General features: G+C 33.9%; 2 protein-coding genes across 2 annotated transcripts; both read right to left on the bottom strand.

Moving 5' to 3' along the window:
• Positions 1–533: 533 nt before the first annotated feature.
• Positions 534–4,126, bottom strand: LOC114244687 (putative lipid scramblase CLPTM1). Its single transcript, XM_028176572.2, has 3 exons — positions 3,776–4,126; positions 1,954–3,574; positions 534–1,712 (listed from the first exon to the last, which is right to left on the bottom strand). Exons 1-3 carry the CDS (start codon positions 3,896–3,898, stop codon positions 1,543–1,545), a joined length of 1,914 nt encoding a protein of 637 aa, XP_028032373.2. The 5' UTR covers positions 3,899–4,126; the 3' UTR covers positions 534–1,542.
• A 2,275-nt stretch (positions 4,127–6,401) lies between these two features.
• Positions 6,402–12,868, bottom strand: emb (exportin-1 emb). The gene is made up of 4 exons (XM_028176607.2): positions 12,728–12,868; positions 9,419–12,400; positions 7,912–8,055; positions 6,402–7,558 (listed from the first exon to the last, which is right to left on the bottom strand). Exons 2-4 carry the CDS (start codon positions 12,302–12,304, stop codon positions 7,412–7,414), a joined length of 3,177 nt encoding a protein of 1,058 aa, XP_028032408.1. The 5' UTR covers positions 12,305–12,400; positions 12,728–12,868; the 3' UTR covers positions 6,402–7,411.
• Positions 12,869–17,296: the final 4,428 nt, after the last annotated feature.

The raw sequence follows: 17,296 nt of genomic DNA, 5'->3' as shown, positions 1-17,296 counted from the left end.
AATAGCCTCTCAAGGCTCTCAGCTAGGTAGGGAAAAAAAGTAACATGGCTTTCCCATATAGGGCAGGCTGCAAGCATGCTATAATGTCCCGTACTATAATGTTATAATGTTGTACCCGTAGTAATGACACTAACGCGAAATAAGTTCTGATCCAATGTAATTGAGATTTTTATCAACAAACATGTAATCATCCGATTTCAGATAAACGATACAGCATTGACACCCAAAGAACCCTTTTAATCACTAGGTAGTCTTGGTTTTTTATTATTAAAAAAAAAACAATTTTAAAACTGAAATTATAATAATAATTATATTAAGATCGTTCAAAGCGCGGAAAATATAGATAACCTAATTTTGATTCTATTATCATTCATTAACTTTACAATGAATAATGCTGAAATTTTTTTTGTTCTATATTATTTACTGTCTGATTCTACTATTTAAACAAGACAATTGCGAAAATGTTAAAAATTTCATAATTTCCTATGGTCTGAAATAGTTTAAATAACAACTTCAATAAAATTCAATTCAAATAATTTTTAACATAAGATGGGTAGGTATATATTTTCTGTAACAATTAATTCATGACAATGTTTCTACATAATGAAAGGGAACCATTCCCAAAGCCGAAACGTCAGCATACAAGCAACATAACAGGGTAATATTATTTGGTTATTTATTACATTTTATGAGAACTACAGAACATCAATCAGATTTTTTAATTAATTCGATGAATCTGATAACATTTCAAATCGTATTACAAATCTTCCAGTATAAAATACAGTGTAATCTAAATACGCAAAACCCATACTGCTACTCGTTATTTTTAGGAACAGTTCCCTCAGTCCTGTATTACAAATATTTACACTATTAGAAATAATGAAATGTCAGGGTGTTGCATATTAAATCTTATTAATGCAAATAGATAATTTTGAATCTAAATATTAAATATTACTAACACTCCCACTATAACTATCAACAATGTTTACAATAACTACAAAAACTATTCATTTCAGGAAATTAAAGTTTAATACTGAATACATTAAATATGTAACTAAATTCAGATAAATTCTTGAACAGGCAAAAAACATTTCTTAAATACAACCGCAAATTCTATTTGATTGCTAATTTCTCTATATAATATTCTATCTCACGACTGCAATAGGTAGATCAAATTAAACATTACTGGTGAGTGGGTGTATTGTTAAATTTGAATAGGAAGAACATTATTACATTTAACCAAGACTTAGACCTCAAGTATTAAAATATAACTGTACTTGAGTTATGTTAACAGCAGACTATTGATGAAATGGTTGATGAATCCAAAATGTTGAAAAAATTTATTTGAAGCTTGAACTACCTATTGTTTGCATTTAATTGGTACTATCATGCTATACCTGTCCCAAAATTACTGTATTTATTATTAATACATCCACAAAATATTGCACTCCCACAGCCCTGATAGATAAAAATAAATAAATCAAGAAAGGAATACATGAACAGTTAAATTTAAAAACAGCAATTTTGTGACATTTTTACACATTAATCATTCTTCTTGTTGGCAATATCTTCAGATTCAGTAATAGCTAGAGCTCCATTTTTAGCTTGCTTCTGTTGCTCTTCCATTTCACCAGAAAAACCAAATTCATTAACACGTTTGTGGTCAACCTTGTAAATCCAGCGTTGGTACAAAAAGATAAAGAATACTATATCTGTAAAAAAAAAGGGTTTATTACGAATGTTGCAAAAAAACAATATGTATAGTGCATGTGAATAATGTACAGGATGAAAATTTTAAGATAGGGCAGGCCTTAATAGTGAAGTTGTCATAATAGTTTACAAGATAACAATTTCAGAACCAGTTTTAACTTTTCATGAAATATGATAATTCAATAATTTACATTCCCAATACTTGTATTATGTATATTATGCTAACAAAAACTAAACACTTACCATCTCTAAAACATCCCAATCTATACATAGTTGGCATTTTGATTACAAATGCAAAAATATCATCAATGAATGTGTTCAGAAATTTGTATGTCATCATTCGCCAAGGAAGATGGGCCACCGATTTTAACTTATAATTGATGAATAGTTGTGGGGTCATCATAATGAATCCAAATGTCAAAAGATAGCCATACATCATGTTCAATATGAAGGAATACCACCCTTTATGTTCCTGATACAGTAATGAATAAACACCATAGCCAATCAAGAGTGGAAAACATGCCCAACTCAAATAACGAAAAGCCAACATGTCATATTGTTTAGTGCTAGATTCCACATATGATCCTTTGTCAGTAAATGACAGTTTTGGAATGCCCAGTATACGGCTTTCTCTATTTATCTTAACATCCATAACTTTATTTATTTTCCAAATTTCAATTAATAATCCAATGAAACATGATATTCTAACCATTACATTGGTTTCATTATCCAGAACATAGAGGAGTACAATTGTAGACTGGAAAACATTAAAAAATACTGAACGGACAGATAATCCTTCTAAAGACTGCCTGTTGTTCCAAAACTGTATATCATTTTTGAATGCTAAAAGTTCACATATAGAGTGTAAAATTGAAACTGAGATTGTCAATGCCAGCAAATATGGAGAAGTGTCAAGTAACAATTCCTTTACAGTGTCCTGGTCTTCATCCTGTTCTTCAGCCCCTAAAGCAGAAAACATGCTAAGCTTGTCTCTCATTGCCTGTGCAGTATAAAGTTGCCACTTGAACAGACTAAGTGGTTGATATGTCAATTGTAAGTTAAGAACTTCTGTTGTTTTATTAATAGGTACATAATCACGCATCATATTCCAGTAATCATTTAAAAATACAGCAGGTTTATATTGTTTACCATCAGGTAGAAAATAAATGAATTCATCTAGAGGTGGTGGTACACTTCCTTGTACCCAATTTGTTTGGTCATTTACCAAATTAATAGTTAAGTTAGGATGCCAATGTGAAACAATTTCTTCTTTTACAGTTTCAGCTTTCTTAATTTCTTCTTCAGATTTCTCTGTTTGACCTGTTAGTAAATTTAGAGTCTTTTGATACTTTAACTTCTTATATTTATTTAACATCTTTTTCTCAACAGAGATGTAAGGGCCAGCAAAGTTTTGTCTATTGTTAGGATCCGGTGATTTCCCAGAAGGTACAATATAAACATGTAGATAAATGGATCCATTATTTTTTAACGCAAATGATGGTGTTATGCTTGCTGAGTGACTGTATGATCCATCACCATTCGGACCTGAATACCAATCTCCATACACCAAACCACTGTGCTGCCAAATTAAATTGGAATTGTCAAAATTTGTATTAAATTCTTGTTCAGACAGATAACAGTACATGTCTAGTATAGTTCCATTTGCAAACATATTCACAGCTGGTGCTCTTGGGGCACTAGATGGATTATTGATATCTGTTTTTGGAGCAGATGGCTGTCTAAACATAGAAGTAATAAAATAAACTACTAAAGCTCTGATTATCAATGATTTTGTAATGGCAAAGAATGATTCTAATTTAGTTGGTTGCATTCTACGACGTTCCTCTTCAACGCGAGCATTAATCTGTAAAACAAACATGTCATGGTCATTTAATATTCATTCCAACCAAAAAGGATAGTAAATATTTTAAAAGCATTTTTATTCTTTTGTCGGGACAACTATTTGCACAAAATGGCGAATTAAAAATTATTTTTTTTACACTTTTAGGCAAAATATGTACTTGGTCATCTTTCATTCGAACTATTTTATGAAATACAATCTTACATCGAGATTATCATCTGCAGCAACCACACTTGAACCATCGTGGCTTATGTTTTCAGAGTTCTCTGATGATTCATTTTCAGGAGGACCAGACTGAGTAGATAACATTTTTTCAGCTTCAGACATGATAACAAAAAAACAATTTAACTAGTTTACACTTTATTGTATGACTTGAAGATATTTCATTTACAATAACATAATGCTTCACTGGTTTAAGATTATATGTAGTATTATGTAGGTACCTACGCAGGTACGTAAGAACGTAAAACAATTTCCTTTTTGCCTGAACGATTGAAGTTTAATTCGGATAGGGTGGTGACAACAGATTCATAGATAATACACAAAACTGAATGAATTAGTGATTGCACAAATTTTAGAGATACTACTGTTTTATGATCTGAGAGAGGGGGAAAGTATTATTTATTATACAGAAATAAATAAGCAATGCGAGACAATAATTATAAAAAAATACAATTGGCGGTCTTATCGCTAAGAGCGATCTTTTCCAGTGTGATATGTATATTATACACTACATAATACGTATGTGGACTGATGCACGATAACTGGTGACATCGTTAGGAGTTTGGGGTGAATGTGAAGAGAGTAGGTAGGATGTTTTAATTGTTTTATATTGTTAATTTAGTGTTTCTTATGGTTGGCTTATTAACCGACAATGAACTGATATTAAATGAAACCATTTCATTTCATCTTATTTCAGTCAATTTTATCCACAATATAGTACCTATCAATATAGAGTTCCTCATTTATTTATTAACTCCATGAGTATCAATTATATCGTTGATCACGTCTTGAAAGATTATTGTAGTATATTTTTTTAAACTAGACTCTGACAATTATGGCCCTGCTACTTCTGCTAGAAATTACCATTTTTAACAAACCAAGAAGCAGAACAGAACCCTATCAGAACCTGAACACAGATCACATGGTATTTTCAAATACCTGCTTTATATGTACCTGCCTGCTTTTTATGAAGTCGCAATATACAAAACCCGGGCAGATGTTCGGGAATGTTCAATTAAAACAGAACATTTAACAAAACTTATGAATTATACATGGTAAAATCATAAGTTAATGATTTAATCATGTGTATACCAGATTTAATCAATTATTTACTAGTGGTAAAGCGTATTAAGGTCCCGCAGTGTATTTTTCACTGGTGGTAGGACCTCTTGGGATTCCGCACGGGTAGGTACCACCACCCCGCCTATTTCCGCCGTGAAGCAGCAATGCATTTCGGTTCGAAGGGTGGGGTAGCCGTTGTAACCTTAGAACTTATATCTCGAGGTGGGTGGCGCATTTACGTTGTAGATGTCTATGGGCTCCAGTAACCACTTAACACCAGGTAGGCTGTGAGCTCGTCCATCCATCTAAGCAATAAATATATATATATATATATTAAGGTAGCGGTAAGCTGTAGCGGTCTTCATGATTTATTATAATACCTAAGTGTATTATTATCTGAGTCCTGTGTTTTGAGTCGGGGAGTGAGAACGCATTATACAATATAGTTCAGACTTCGACCACAGGAGATAACCTCAAGATTGTTGACGGCATTCACGTTTGCTACTTTTAAGCTTCTATGTTATATTTTATTCTTCTATTAGGGCCTTTCTGGCTTCACCAGGATGAGTGTTCGAAATCGAGGGCTCAGCCGGCTGAGCTCACAGAGTATACTAATTACTATACGAGTGGAAATTGACACCTCAAAGGCAGCTGCTACGCAAATTACTCTACCACTGGAATGGAAATGGGACCCGCTGAAATTCAACAAGAAAAAGGCCAGCTGATACTTTATAGTTTTTTGTCCTAATTCATATTTTATATGATAATGTCTGACTTTTTTTCTACCTAAGCTGATGGTCTAGGGAGGCCATGTCAACGTCGCCGGGCTAGTAGGTGGCCTCACGGGGCTCAAACCTGACGATGTGGCTAGCACGAACCCTGGCAAGAGCCGTGCTACGCAGAATCTACCACCGGACTGGAAACGCGACTCGCTGAGAAGATCCGGCGAGAAGCTCAGTGGGCTGTATCTGTGGGTTAATTTAATCGCCGAGCCCTTCGTCGCAAACGACGGGTTTGACGAGAACGATTGCCGGTGCTTGGGGTACCTTAAAGCACCGTTAGTGGATCGGGAGGATCCGAGATGACGTGTTTTGGGCGACGTAGACTGTTTACCATTTGGTCCACAGGATCGGCTATATAGTTACCGTCAGCCACGATAAGAGAGTTCTCGTGTCGTGCCGCTTTATCGAAATGGCTCATTGAGCCAACTGTAGATACTTACTGATGACTCTAGGACCAGGTCGTCGTTCCTGACGAACCACGGGGCACCAACTGCTATCCTGCAAAAACGGGATTGAATGGTTTGAAGGGGTTTCAAGTTAGTGCGGGCCGCGTGAGCGAACACTACACTTGCATAGGTCATGACGGAGCGTATGCAAGTTTTGTAGTGTCACCTTATTTCTAAGGTGCAATTTACTTCGCTTGCAAATCATCAGATAGAAATGTCTGACATTTAATATTGTATTATTTATTATAGTATCTTATTACAGTATATTAGTACAGGTCAAGTACAGGTATGTAGTCAATTTAATAAATAAAAAAGCACTTTTTATTGAATGTTTATTCCAAACACAAAATTGAAAGACTTGAGTTAATCGGACCCAAAATTCATCAGGAAATCATCCCGTGATTTAATTTCCAACATACAATGAAATTGGTTATTACAACATTAAACAAAACAAAAATATTACTAACATCGATCCATTGTTTTCCTAGAATCTACATGTAATACTTCGATTCTGCAGCGCACATATTGACATCTGACACTGGTTACATCACAGAGATTAGCATTACTTACATTTGAAGATTACTTAAAAACAGATTTTCTATAATTTCTAACAATGTAAATTGATGCAGTTTACAATCTATAAATATGTACGGCTCAGAAAATGTCTTAAGCTATTAAAATATACTCACTAAATCATGTTCTGCTGTCGTTTAAATTCACTTGCATTCATCTTCTTGCATCGGAACCTAGCAATCTCTTATACAAACTATCATAAATGGTAATATTTTAAGAGCCCAAGACATAGACAATAAATCAATGGCAACAGGACACAGTATAATTACTAAACTAGTGTTAATACAGTCAGATACATTAATACCGAGAAACCCAACTGAATATTGTATGAACATAACTTAATCTATGTCTGACACGAAAACCTTATAGGCGCAAAACTAAAGAAAAAAAATGCATAAGTTTTTTGATTAAAAACATGGGCTCACTCAAAGCAAGAAACAAGCAATTAAAAAATACAATTGCCCAAATTAACTGAATGTTAGTTGTTTCAAGTAGTTCATAACCATTTTATTAAGTACTTATTTTACTATTTATTATATTATTTACTTTATTTTACTATTATGGAAAAACATGAATTTCCAATGATTGTCTCTATCAGACTTTATAAAATATTAATTTTGAAGCTAATACAAACCACCATTGATTACAGCTTATGTCACTAATTTCCTAATGTCACCTTAAACTGTAGTTATCTGAATAAAATTATCTAATCTATGCACACTGTTGCCATTTTCTGAGTTTACAGTAATCTCTAATTAATCTTGCATCTCTTCAGGCAATTCATGAGGGTTCAGAATGCCGGGCACTGACAACTGCACTGTTCTCTTATCTTCTTGTGCCTGACGTAGTACAAACAAACGCTCTTCCAAGTACAAATCGCTATCATCTTCACCAGTGTACTCCTGAAATTTCATTGTATCATTTAGTATGTGTCAAGATTATTCTGTGCAATTTGTTATTTAAAACAGCTAATGATGTCAATTATGGCTACATTTGTTACAATGACTCAGGCTTTTGTATTTTTATATTGTAATTTAATAATATATTTTGTAATTTAAAATATATTTTCCACTAGAAATTAGAATTTACTAAAAGTTTTTCTTGATCATACCAATTTTCATATACTGACAGGCTTTTTTTTATTTGTCTGCCGTGTTCCACGTGTAACTTGAAAACTTAGAGTCAAGACACATACATTTTAGGATTTTAGAATTGCTTATCTCACTAATTATTTACCTTTGTTTTTGATACTCACTCTAATTTGAACTAAGAAGTCTCTGAGATGATCCTTGAAAGCAGGTATATCTTGATTCAGGTTGAACAGGCCTTGTACAGTAATTTTAATTTGGTTATCAGTTAAGTGTGAAAATGCTGTTTTCAAGAGATTTGCGATATATTCCTGAAATCATAATAATTATTTATAATTTAATAATAAATCTTCACATTCTAAAATGAAATAGAATAGTTTTATTAATTAAAAACAATCAGGATGTGTCAAACTATGCACATTGAGTGTTTTAATGTGAACATTCAAGTATAACTAATAAAAAAAAAATGATATTTCTGTTGATCAACTTTAGATGCCAACCATAGTTAATCAGTAACTAAAAAAATAATTATAAATTTTACTTTTACTTAAGTTAGCGTCACAAGAGCCCATTACCAAAACATCCTGAATGTACCATTGAGAGCATGAAGTCGTCCAGGTTTTTATTTATTTACTTATAACATATGTAGATCAAGGATCTCACTGACCATCTAGTGTTAAATACTTACCAGAGTAGTAAAGGTGTACCATAGACATCAACAATGTGAATCCAACTACCTATACTAAGACATTAGATGACTAACTTCAATTGTATTATTGTCCATCTCATGTCACACATCACTTCTTCACGGCAGAAATAGGCAGGCTGGTGTGTACATTTGCGTGTAGGCGTACAGTATGCCCTACTACCAATAAAACTTGCACTAATAGATTCCACAGTGCTAATTACTACCAGAATGTCAGAGTCCCAAATTCTCTCAACATTGATTAATTTTAAAATATAGTAAAACATAGTTTAGTTAAATTATGACTATTTACAATTATTATAATATAATGACATCAAACAAGCACAAATTTTGGAATGAACTATATTCAATTAAGTACATTAATATTTTATTATCACATAATTTAACTTATGTCATCTAGTTTGTTTGCTAGATACAGTTAATTATCGCCATCTTTCAGTTTCCACAAAAAAAATGTTTTAATGAAAGTTTATAATAGTGACAAATGTGATTTGTGTCTTGACTAATATACTAAAATACATCACTGAGATGTTTTTTTTTTTTTTTATATTTATCACCATCCTCCAAGCCTACTTCATCCAAACCTAATTGAACTTTATATTGTGCCTAATAAATTTAACAATTTCTTGTTTGCAGTTTTTACTTGTCGTTCGTGAAGAGAATTTTATATTTGTCATTTAGTTGAATATTTTACTTTGTCATACTCACAACAACTGCAGAGTACAAAAGTAGTACCGATAGACTAATAAAAAAGAAGTAACAGAAGTCCATGAACTTACCAAAAAACCATATTCCTCAAAAAAATTGTACCAACCCCTAAACCAAATTAAATCCCAATGAAGGTACTTTTTTAATTACCATTTTTTTTTATTTTGGTTGGTTAAGACTGGATTTATACAGAATTACACGGTCATTATTAACATTCTCTAAAACATTAGAATGAAGTTCTAAAATGTATAAATTTTTACCTGAATATAAAGAACATTGTCTGGTGTGGGTCCAAGTGGTACAGTAACTCGGCCAGCCTCTACCAATGAGAAAATGTGAGCCAGGATTGTAGCGTGCATAGTGAGTCCTGCACCATGTGATGTATCAGTGACTACACTGAAGACATGCTCCAAAATGTCACAAAGGTAGGTTCTGTAAAAACTCTGTGCTGCCTGTGGATGTTCCTCAACATTTAACAACAGTCGGTACAATATTTGTAAACCGGTATCTGCCACATTCCTCATTGTATGTTTAAATGCCCAGATTATGGAATCTAAAACCAACTTGAATTGTGCTGGTGGTATGCTCAAAAATGCTTTGAAACAGTTTGTATTGACCGCCTGCAGTAATAAGAAAAATTCTGTTCTATGTTCTGGATACTCTTCAAAGTCTTTGTTAATCATTTCCAGAGTACATTCAAAGACTGCATCAAATATTTTTGGTACTTCAGAAGTTATATGTCCTTCAAGTCTGTGCACGATTGCTGCCATGCAAGACAGTACTTCAGGCTCACGAGCTTCAGGAACAGCAGTCCTTTGGTAATCCAAAAGCACAGCATCGAGAAGAGGTGGAATAAAGTTTTCCAAAACCATACTGTTATCAATAGAGCGTGTAACCCAACTTGAAATAAGGTTCAAAGTTTCCTTTTTTATTATTCTCATATTCTTAATGAGAGGTTGTTTAGTAACTGCTACGCCATTTAAAGCTATGGCTTGACTTATATTTTCAGACATTACTTTGTAAACATTAAGCATGTCAAGGTATATCCTTCCTAATTGCACAACATATGGGTGTGCTAGTGCACGACATGCACGCACATTTGTTTTCAGTATACTTACAAGTTGTTTAACAGCTTCAGGGTCTTTCAAGATTTCAACATTACGAGAAGCTTGAGATATAATATCATCCCAAACTTGATTAGGCAGAAGCATGTATTTTTCAATTAAAAGTTCTTGGGCTACTTGATCTACTTGGGCACTGATCATGTATCCAACAGCTTCATAAAAAGTGTGAACTTGCAATGTTTGTAAATCACAAATTATAGTACTAATGGTGCCCAATATTTCTTCAATAAAAGGACAGGCTTCTCCAACTTGAGTAGTGACAAAATGTCGACGGCATTTTATAGCAATTTTTATGAATGTATCACACGCCATGTCTTGGACACCATCATGTGTTTCATGCATGAATTCAAAAAGTTTATTGACAACGGTTTTTAAAAATTTCCAATGTGCACGAAGAAAGCGTGGGTATTGTCCTACGACATACATTATGTTACTAGCAATTATAGCTTTGTTATCTTTTCCCTTTTTCTGTTCACAGAGCCCTAGAAGCTCTTTAATCACAATAACCAAAAATCTCTTTTCATCATCCTCAGATAGAGCTCCAGAAATAGATCCAATTGCCCAACATAATGTGTTCAAGTTCTTCCATGACCACTCAGTACCATTTACTTGATTTTGTAATTTCTCTGTCATAATACGTTCAGTATCTAAATAGTCTAAATGTGTCAAGTAAACTAATGTTTCTCTCATATTTTTATACAAATTAATGGAGTCTGTGTCCTTCATAAATTCTCTCACAACTTCACCATTTTCATTTTCAACAACTAACACCTCTTCTGGTTTTGCCATTCTCGAGATCATAATATACCGAACACTGCTCAAGACATCAGCATACAAAGCTTTTCTGCCTCCACTTTTACCCAAATGGTACAAGTTTGACGAACATGGCGCAATTTTGTACAAATCAGCAGCAAGAGCATTCCAATATTCAAGACAAATTTTGAAAATTTCTACATCTTCTACCTCTGATATTAAGACAAGATACCTCAAACCATTCATTAAAGTGTTTGTTAATCCACTCTTTTCTATGAGCGGACCATGCTCTTTTAGATATGTGCATAAGAAAAGTGCAAGATTTTGAATAAAAACTTGTTCCTGATCTCGACCAGCTACATATGCTTCACGTATGTTTGTAGTTAGAGGAAGCATAACTTCAAGTTGTTCCATAGTTTGTACAAACAAATAAACAAACTGCTGATCATAATTGCTGACTGTGACACCGGCAATTTCAGTAAGACAGCTCAATGTTACATTCCTAAACATCGGCACATTCAGAAACTTAAATATCAATGTGCTTATCAATTTCATTTCGAAAATATAACCAAGTGGAATCCAATTTAAAAATCTCAAAAGAGTGTCTAAGGTCACTCCAACTAAAGGTGCATTTTGTGAATTTTCCAAGACAAATTGGCATAGCTGAAAGATTTGACTGAATTCTGAACACATTGTATCTTTTAGATGCTTAGCTTTTGTTTGTGTGAGCTGGCCTGTACTAAACATAAATACTTCTTCACTCAACAACTTGAATATTTCCATATTGTTTTGACAGAGACTTTCATTCGTCTTTGAGGCACCCACAATGTCACTGATAAAAGTTTCCCAATTATGGGGCCATTCTCTTTTCAGAACTTGAATAAGGATCATGTTTAGTTTTTTCAAATAAACTTTGTTGCTTTCCATCGTAACAGGATCTGATGAATTTTTAATGATAAGGCCAACTATATATTTTTTTATACCCTCACACTGATTTCTTGGTAATATTTTCCATCTCGTTAGTATTACTTGTTCTAATATTTGTAATGCATAATATTTAGTTTCTTGATTTTGAGAATATTCAAGTATTGTATCAACACGAGTCCAAGCATCAGGATGTTCCTTCAAAGCAGTCAGTATATCCTGAGCAACACGTTGTTGATCCCCAACAGCAGAATATAAACAGCCAACAATGTTGTCCAATAAATTGATGTCCAATTTTTGATTGAAATCCAAAAGTTTAGATGCCTGTTGTTCTAAGGTTGCCATTCTGGTAAAATATATTTATTTAGTTAATTTGTTCCCTTTTTTCCAAAATCAAAATTATTTTGATTAATCCACATTCATTCCTCACCTTATACAACACTGAAAATGAAACAAAACTCTGTGTTAACAGACTCTACTGACTCTAACCTCCATATCCTAATTGTTTGTTTGTTTAACAAACACCGACTTAACAATTATGCTTGTTAAAACTACTTTTAATACTATAATTCGGTTAAGCATTTAACTACAAACTGGGCAATTACATCATTAATTGTTTAAAACCACTAAATAGAGCACACACCCCGCAATCTTGTTGCAAATTTTACTACAAGTACATTCATTACACTAATCACAAAACGTGTACTAAGTGTAGGGATACTCGTTAGAATTGTAATTTTTCAATAACTTAAAAAGTGAATCACTTACCCGAGAAAATAATTTGCGGCGCAATCAATCTAACGCACTACCATACATACTAATCCGTTGTTTTCATGAAGCTTGAAAAAGCTTACACATTTAGTCTATGGTCATAGAAAATACTAGTGCGGAACTCCTGTTGAACGTTGCATTGCATTGACTACAGTTTACTCAATGTGATTTCTTTTAAAATTTAGTGGAGAAATCTTCTGCGAATTTAAAATTAAAAGCTAATTAATAAGAAAAACTTATTCACTTCATTCTATTGCTAATTTGGGTTCAAAAACAGAAATATGGACTTTTTCAGCTAAGTTGTAAGTCAAGTTAAGTCAGTGTAGCTTCCCATCTCATTCGTTCAAGTCCGTTAAGTTTCAGCAAATTTACACAAACCAACACCAATTACAATTACATTTAACCACAAGTTATTGAGATATTACTTCTTTTTATCTCACTTGCTAGGCTGTATGCTTATATTTTTATGTTGCCATTGTAAATTGTGAAAAATAAACTATTTTCTTTAGTTTTTGGTATCTATGGTATTTTTTATCTATGGTATTTTGTCATTAAAGGCTTATTACACTTGGCTGAATTTAGCCGACTGACTTCAGAAGCAATTTTAGAAGCTTCTGATTACACTGTTCTAAATTCAGTTACTGAATCACTTGTCAGTTTAAGCGCGACGAAGTAAGACGTGTCGTGTGCGTAAGAGGATGGCCCCAGTATTGTCTAGACAACAACAAATTTTTTGTTTTTGTTTTTTATTTAAATTTCTCAAAAAAAAAACAAGAATATCGGTGAAGAAATATTTATTGCTGTGCGGAATGTTAGCAAATATGAACATTAGAGTGATTTAGAACCAGCAGACTTCAAAAATTATCTATAAATGGATTCGATCTCGTTTGACCTAATATTAAAACTTGTGATACCGTTTATTCAAAAGCAGGATACTATCCTACGATAGTCTATTATATATCTATTATATAACTATTACATATCTAATCCTACGATATTGGTTGTAACATGAAGATTTCTTGCAACAGGAAATTAGTATCAAGATTTAAAATTTAGTTTTTCAATATCCCAACCCTTTATGACAAAAACTATTCCTGAAACATGTCGGGCTATTTATAAATGTCTGGCACATTAAATAAAGGCGACCGAAATTAATACTTTTTATTCGGAAGCAAAAAACATACTAAAACGTTCTTACGCACGGAGAGCTATGGGACGACTGAAACCATTAAGTAACTAAATGCGATTACACCTTCCTAAATGCGTTTCAAATTAGGCTTCTAAATGATTTAGTCAGTCAGAAACCATCCTTGCTATTGAATTCAGTAGACTAACTTACTTAATGCTATTACACTTCACTGAATTCAGTAGCGACTGATATCAGTCGACTAAATTCAGCCAAGTGTAATAAGCCTTTTAGCCCCGCGCACTAAGCAACCAGCAGGCTGCGGCGCGGCGTCCGAAATATTTGAGCAGTCAGTTACAGCAGCCAATCAACAGCCATTTGTGATCCTTTTTTCGAGCAATATTATTCTATACTTACTTTAAAGATGATCGTACATACCCAGACTGCTTTTTTAAGTACATAAGATAGTCCAAGCATATTGTGGGTCACATAAATATGTGCGTGAAGAGACGGGTATAAATTTAAAGACGCACTGTACGTTCCACCAGAATTGGATTATAACCTCAGGTCCCAAAAATAGAACGAGCAAATCATCAGTATCATATAAGGATTTATTTGCGGATTATTTTGTTAATGGAATGGCAAAACAAATGTGCATTGGCTGCTACAACAAGTGTGCGGAGTCTGACAGCAGCCACATAAATTCGCCAGCACTCGCTTAGGCCGCGCGCAGACAATAGCCTGCCGTACAACAGGCGCGTTGTAATGGTTGCCGCAGCCAGGAGCTAAGATCCGCTTAAATGTACATACGGGCTCCCATTTAACGCCATTTACGTCCGTCTGGCTGCCTAGTGCACAGGGAACCTTATTGAGTATAGGAGTATTGAATTGACACTAAAATACAATAAATAAAATGATGTACCAAAATTGGCCTAAATTCAATTGTTATTTTAACTGTGTAAATTTCTTAAATCGGTCTTGAAGTTATTATCTTTAGATATAAAAATGAATTGCTGTTCGTTAGTCTCGCTAAAACTCGAGAACGGCTGGACCGATTTGACTAATTTTGGTTGGTTTTGGTTTGGTTTTTGGTTGACTAAATTAGTTGTGGAAGTCCAGAGAAGGTTTAAAAGGTAAATAAATATGAAAATGCTTGGAATGAAATAAAAATAAGAATTTTCTTTTTTATCGATTAAGGCACTACGAAGTTTGCCGGGTCAGCTAGTTTCATAATAAAACAATTTTTTTGTCTAACTCTTCACCCAAATGTCAAAGCCTTCGTTTTTATAAATAATACCTACTTACACAAAATGCGTTTGTTAAGATTTGATTTTGAAGTAAATAAAATTTGGAGATTTATATTTTTCATTACTTCTAAATATTTGCAAATTTTCGGAAGGGATTGAAAAGAAAGTTATTACAAAATTCCAAGATTACACGTTAAAGTAGTAGGTACGCATTTACTCTGTTAAAATTTCGTTTTAAAAATATCACTAAGGCCTAGGCCGCACTACGGTTAAACTGAAGCGGTTTAAAGCTATGTGAGTTTATGAAATAGGAAAACGAATACAAGTGCTCGCAGTTGACTTGTGCGACTAATTTTATAATGTTTAAAGGTATAAAAGAAAATATTTTTAATACCAGAAATATATAAAAATAAACATAATGATTAAATACACAATGGTGTCTTATTTTTGTAATTTTTAAGTACCCAACCTTTACATGACCGTTCGTAAGATTAATTTATAATAAAACTGATAGAAGATAGTAAATACCATCACTCAACTTGCTAGGACCAGTGTTGGCAACATTACCGGTTTGAGCCTCGTGAGCTACACTACAAGGAGAAGCTGAAATAGCCTCTCAATGCTATCAGCATAGGAAGGGCAAAAAAAAACACTCAAGCAAATTTGAAAATTAAACTGTTATATTACATATGATCCTGTTTAGCATTTATTCCTATTATAACTATATTCTACAATAAAATTAGAATGTAAAATGAAAAAACAATGATCTCAGTACCTAGTTGGAGATGTTCATGGACAAATTGAGAGACCTTAGCAGAACTAATGACGAACCTGTGCTACGCAGATGACACAACATTAGGTACTTGCCACAACAGAAGCAGAGATGACAGAGCTTTTGAACAGGATGGAGCACATAGGGTTGGAGATGGGACTTGCCATCAACAGATTCAAAACTAAAATCATGGTCGTTGATCGCACAAAAAAGTTGGAGCTTAGTGGAGCAATAAACCTTGTGCTTGTTGACAACTTTATTTACCTAGGCTTCAAAATTAACAACACCGGATCCAGCGAGCCTGAGATGCGATAGCGTATCGGAATTGTGAAGGGAGCCATGACACAGCTCGGTAAAATCTGGAAGAACCGTACCATTACCCAGAAGACGAAGATAAAACTGGTGCTCATTGTGGTCTTTTCCATTTTTATATACGGAGCGGAGACCTGGACCCTTAAAGCGGCTGATCGCAAACGCGTGGACGTTTTTGAGATGTGGGGCTGGAGAAGAATGCTCCGGATACCTTGAACAGCGAAGAGAACCAATGTGTCTATCTTGGAACAACTGCAGATCAAGACAAGACTGTCTAGACTCTATCTTCACCGCGCACTCGAGTAGTCATAGAGACTACGATAACCATAGAGACTATGACGTGGCAGGTAAGATCGAAGGAAAGAGACCGCGCGGGCGCAGTCTGACAAGGTGGTTCGATCAAATCCGCACCACACTAGGGACGCCATTCCACGAAGCCCTTCATGCGGCCAATGATCGGTAGCGCTGGAGGGACATTGCAGAAAGTAAAATCCTGTCAAAATATGATGGTCACGACCCTCAGCAGTGAGGAAACTAGGCGAGGAGGAGCAGAACTAAATAAAAATTAATTTATTAAATGTTAGTATTACAATAAGGAATTTTTAAAGCACTAGATGTGTGAACGTGTTCTAGGTTTGTGTTAAATGGTTACCTACTAATTATATTATTTCTATAATTATATTAAAAGTATAATGTTACAAAGTCACAAAGCAGGTGGCGTTGAGCTATCATCAAGTAAAATTGACATTCTAGTTTAGAAAGGCTCAATTACTAATATGTACTTACATAGGAAAAGTAGTTCCTATCAAACTTGGCTAGAATTTCATGAATGTTTGTTATAATACAATTCATTTCGCATCCCGTGATCTTCAATGGACCAATAGAGCAATGGGTGACATGATGTGGACATAACATCACAGTGCTTTTTTTTTTTAATTTCAAGAAAAAGCAATTCATTATAAAAATTCATATTCATTTTATTACTATTACTCCAGAGTGATACGGCACGTCTTTCTTCAAACAAAGGTTGCGGTGAATACACAGACGCTTAGCCCTTCAAGCATTAATCATTCAACGTCAATTGTTCTGCATGATCGCCTGCCTAGATG

The sequence above is a fragment of the Bombyx mandarina genome, chromosome 12, assembly GCF_030267445.1.
Source record: "Bombyx mandarina strain Sakado chromosome 12, ASM3026744v2".
In the NCBI taxonomy this organism is placed as follows: Eukaryota; Metazoa; Arthropoda; class Insecta; order Lepidoptera; family Bombycidae; genus Bombyx; species Bombyx mandarina.
Note: the sequence above shows the minus strand (reverse complement) of the source record. Positions and strands in the feature narration are given on the sequence as shown.